General features: G+C 42.2%; 1 protein-coding gene across 1 annotated transcript in view; it reads right to left on the reverse strand.

Moving 5' to 3' along the window:
- LOC101862548 (phosphatidylinositol 4-kinase alpha) overlaps positions 1 to 4159 on the reverse strand; it is a gene marked incomplete at both ends in the record, with an annotated part of 42133 nt that overhangs the window by 4186 nt on the left and 33788 nt on the right. Inside the window, 1 exon segment of the mRNA XM_013090394.1 lies at positions 1950 to 2000. Within this exon segment, the coding sequence (XP_012945848.1) occupies positions 1950 to 2000 (51 nt within the window).

Raw genomic sequence — 4159 nt, forward strand, 5'->3', positions numbered from 1 at the left:
GACGGGAACAGACAACGTCAAAGTCGCTGTACGCACCACATAACTCTTTAAACCCAGAGTTTTTTCCCACCATTTCCCAGAGTTTTACCGACAGTCACCTGAACCTTGTGCACTATGCCTATTAAGGGAGGGGGGGGGAGGGCTACACCTGTAGGCTATCTCGCTTATTACTGGACTGAATGTTACCAAATTTCACACATATAACAAGCAAGTAAGGAGTCTTAAAATCCGCAGTCAAATTGAGAAAAAAGTTTCGTTTCCATGGATACGCCGCCATATTGGATTTTATTTACATGTCTTATGTAATGAATACCGCACTTATCGCTCATGGAAATTGATTTTTTTTTTTTGCATGCGTGTTCACAAACGTTAGATCTAAAAATTTGTCTGTTGTTTTTTTCCTGAACGAATTAGAAAATTTTTAATGAATTTTTTCCTGAGGTAGCATTCAAGTTTGCGAAAAATCTGTGAAAATCCACACTCCAGACACCACCAACAAAAATCTATTCCATATATCAAAAATTCAACAGACAAATTTTTAGTATTACATCTTCTCTTCTTTCTGTGAAAATTTCATGAAGATTGGATGAAAAATGGTGGAGTTATTAAAAAAAGTATAGAGAAAAGTCGCGTTTTGAGAAAACGGCCGATAAAGAAAAATAAAATACTGACTTTATGAGGAAATGCCGGTTACAAACATGCCCGGTATGGGTAAAAATACGGTTTTTGGGGGTTCTTATGCGATGAAGAAATAGTTGTAGGAGAGGCTGAGGAAGCTAAAAATGCTTACAACTCAAATTCCATGATTTTGAGCCGAATTTTGACTTTGGGGGTGTAGCCCCCCTCTATTAACCCCGAAAGCTTGCCTCCAACTTCCAAATGGCGGAAACAAAGGCATTACAAAAAAATTTGGTTTGGGAATAGTTCTGAAAAACAAGCAAAAACTATCACTAAATGAAACGAAGCAGTTGTCACTAGTATAGTCCAATGGGATTTACCACTTTGCCATCACAAGGCTGGTAAAATAAAAACCCTTACCATCAAAGGCAAAGGCATTTTGGGGGGAAACCAAAGAAACTGGGCGGTAAACATCGTCAATCGGCGAGATGTGACGCCTAAGAGTTAAAAGTGTTAAATCACTGACGTCATAATCTCTCCCTCTCTCTCTTTCTCTCTCTCTCTCTCTCTCTCTCTCTCTCTCTCTCTCCCTCTCTCTCTCCCTCTCTCTCTCTCTGTCAAGTACACCCCATGACCCATGGTTTAGTTTCCTTTCACCACAGGTACCCTAAGACCATTCCTCAACTCTTTATCTCCGGCAAGCCGCTCCCAGCAGAGAAAGAAACAGACCACGATCTTCCGCCTACGAACAGAACATATACAGTTCAACTTCCACCTGAACAGAATAAAACCAGAACTTCCCCCAATGTGTCCTTTGTGTGACTATGCATATGAGACTGTGGAGCATCACCTGTTCCACTGTACAGCCCTAAATGACATCAGAGCTACCCTTCTCCCTCCGAGACCCAACATTGACAACACACTCTATGGAACATTACAACAACTGCAGCAAACCTGCACTTATCACTACATGGCATTGGACAGAAGGGCGAGAGCCCAAATATTGCTGGATCGATAACAACAACAACAACAGCAAGCCGCTCCCAGCAGCTCGTGGTAGGAACCACTGTGTCGGTGAGTCGCTGACAGCGGCTCAGGCACATTCCTTTACAACGACTTTGACATCAAATTATTTTTCCGAAAACAGGTCTTCTTTTATCAGGAATTCATTCATCAGATGATCTGTCAAAATAGGTTTACTTATTTTGATTTAATGACTCATTTAGTGATGTTTTTGTCATTTTTAGATTTCGTACCAAAGAAGGGCCCTGGCATAGTGGGTTTACCCCCACAGAGATAAAGGGTTAACCCGTGACCTAGTTTCCACTCACCACAGCTATCACAGGAATCAGCAGCCCCAGGTTGCCAGCACTTGAAGACGCCTGAGATAAATGAGAAAGAAAAAGTTGAATCAAATATGGCAGCCATTTTTTATTTATTAATTTTTTTAAAGTGTTTTACGGCGCTCGCAACTGCATAAGGTCATATGAGTGCGCGGGACACACCTTATATTTTCAGTTGGCAGGAAATTTTGAATTTTGTCTGTGTGGGGGCCGAAGCCTACTCTTGTCGATTTTAGACCGCCAAGGGATCTTTAGCGTGTGCAACTTGCACACGGGCCCTCCGAGATTTTTCACCCTTGTCCGAGAAGGCAAGGTGTAAATCTTTCCTACCAGAAGATCAGGGGTGTGGCAGAAAGACAGCAGTAAGGAGGAGCCAAGGAGTAGCAGTAGAAAGGCTGCAGAAAGAGTCAGGAGCCCAGAGGAGGGGGCAAAGGAGGTGAAGGGGTGGGGGCAGAAAGTGGAAATGAAAGCAGACAACAAAACATTGCTAGAGAACAGGAAAGGAGGTGAAAGGAGACAATTTTAGAGAAGAACATTTTTTTGGTCGCTACCCGGATTCGAACCCGGGACCTTTGAATGAGAGGCCAACACCTTAACCTCTAGGCCACAAGAGCCCCCTATGGCAGCCGTGGTGGGTGTACATTGCTACAATTGTCAGGACCGCTCAGTACTTAGTTGTGAGAAATTTGACATCAAAGATTTTGAGCTTCAGAACATGTCAAGCTTTTTTACGAATGCAATTCAATTCTTGGAATGTCTCAATAACGGTGTGGAATAATTGAACAATTTTGATAGAGCAGACAGAACAAAATAGAAACATCTCAATGAACACCAAAATGAAAGTCCTGAAATGCTATGTTTGGTCAACCCTTCTATATGGCTGTGAATGCTGGACAATCACTAAAGACAGTGAAAATAAAATAGAGGTAACAGAAATGTGGTTTCTTAGGAGACTGCTAAGAGTATCGTGGAAGAGAAAGAAATCAAATGAGGTAGTGCTTGATGAAGCCCACATGGGGCGCTCAATGTTAAAAACAATCAGGAAACGACAAATGCAGTTTTTGGGACACCTGAATAGACATAAGGGTCTTGAACATCTAGCTCTCACTGGCAAAATTGAGGGCAAGCGAGGCAGGGGTAGGCCCAGAACAACATAGTTAGGGAACCTATACAAATGGGTAACAGGGAAAGATCAGGGAAACGTAGCTTTTCTAAGTGCATCCGAGCAAAGGAATGAAAGGAAAAATCATGACCGCCGATGTCTGTCACTGGATGATGATGAGACAGAACATTTGGTTCTGACCTCATGGTCTCAGTAACTCAAAAAGGGCCAAAAATGTCAGCTAAAACTTTGTAACTCTAAGGTAGCGAATTGTGACGATAATCTAACCCTATCTGTACGTCATGTATCCATACGATGTGGGGAACTCTGAGCCACCACTTTCCAAAGAGGAAATTTACTCACTAATTCGATCAGTACGCTTTGCATAGCAGTCTGTCAAAATAGTTTTTCGAGAAATACTGAAAGTTTCAAAGAGATCTTCGTACTAGAAGTATTCTAAAATGTGAAGAATACAACCCCGAGGGGTACAAAATGACCCCAGGGTGTACGGATAGGGTTAATACAGTAGACACCCGAAGTGAGTAAAGCACTTTCAACACTAACCAGCGACAGGACATGAGTGGCACGACGTGGTGGAATCAGACACTCGGCAATTTTTGGGCATGTGGAGATATTGATATCACCTGAAAGCTTATTCATTTGCCTTGCTTTCAATGAAAAAAATATCCAATAGCTTGAATAGAAGTCGAGATATTTGCGAGTGAAGAAGGTGGCGTAGCCTGGTTTCAGTGGTTAAATTAAAGAGGAAATGGCCGCCAAAGTTGGGCAACTTCAATAGCTTAAGAGTCCTTGAACACTGAAAATTACATATTTTGTGCCTTTAAACAAGGATTTTCAGTAAAATTCACATGGAAATGTGTTTTTATACAAACAGTAAAGGTGTTTAGCCAAAAAACAAAATTTCGATAAAAATTGCCAAAAGTCGTTGAAAAATGCCATTTATTTTCAGATTTCATTATTTTGACGAGCGCTTGATTTCGTCACGATGCCTCACATGGAAGATTCCCGCCACCCTCACACCCCGACCCCCCTCACGACCCCCCTCACAACCCCCTCACGACCCTGCCCCCCCACG

This window comes from Aplysia californica, unplaced genomic scaffold, assembly GCF_000002075.1.
Source record: "Aplysia californica isolate F4 #8 unplaced genomic scaffold, AplCal3.0 scaffold01254, whole genome shotgun sequence".
Taxonomy (NCBI): domain Eukaryota; kingdom Metazoa; phylum Mollusca; class Gastropoda; order Aplysiida; family Aplysiidae; genus Aplysia; species Aplysia californica.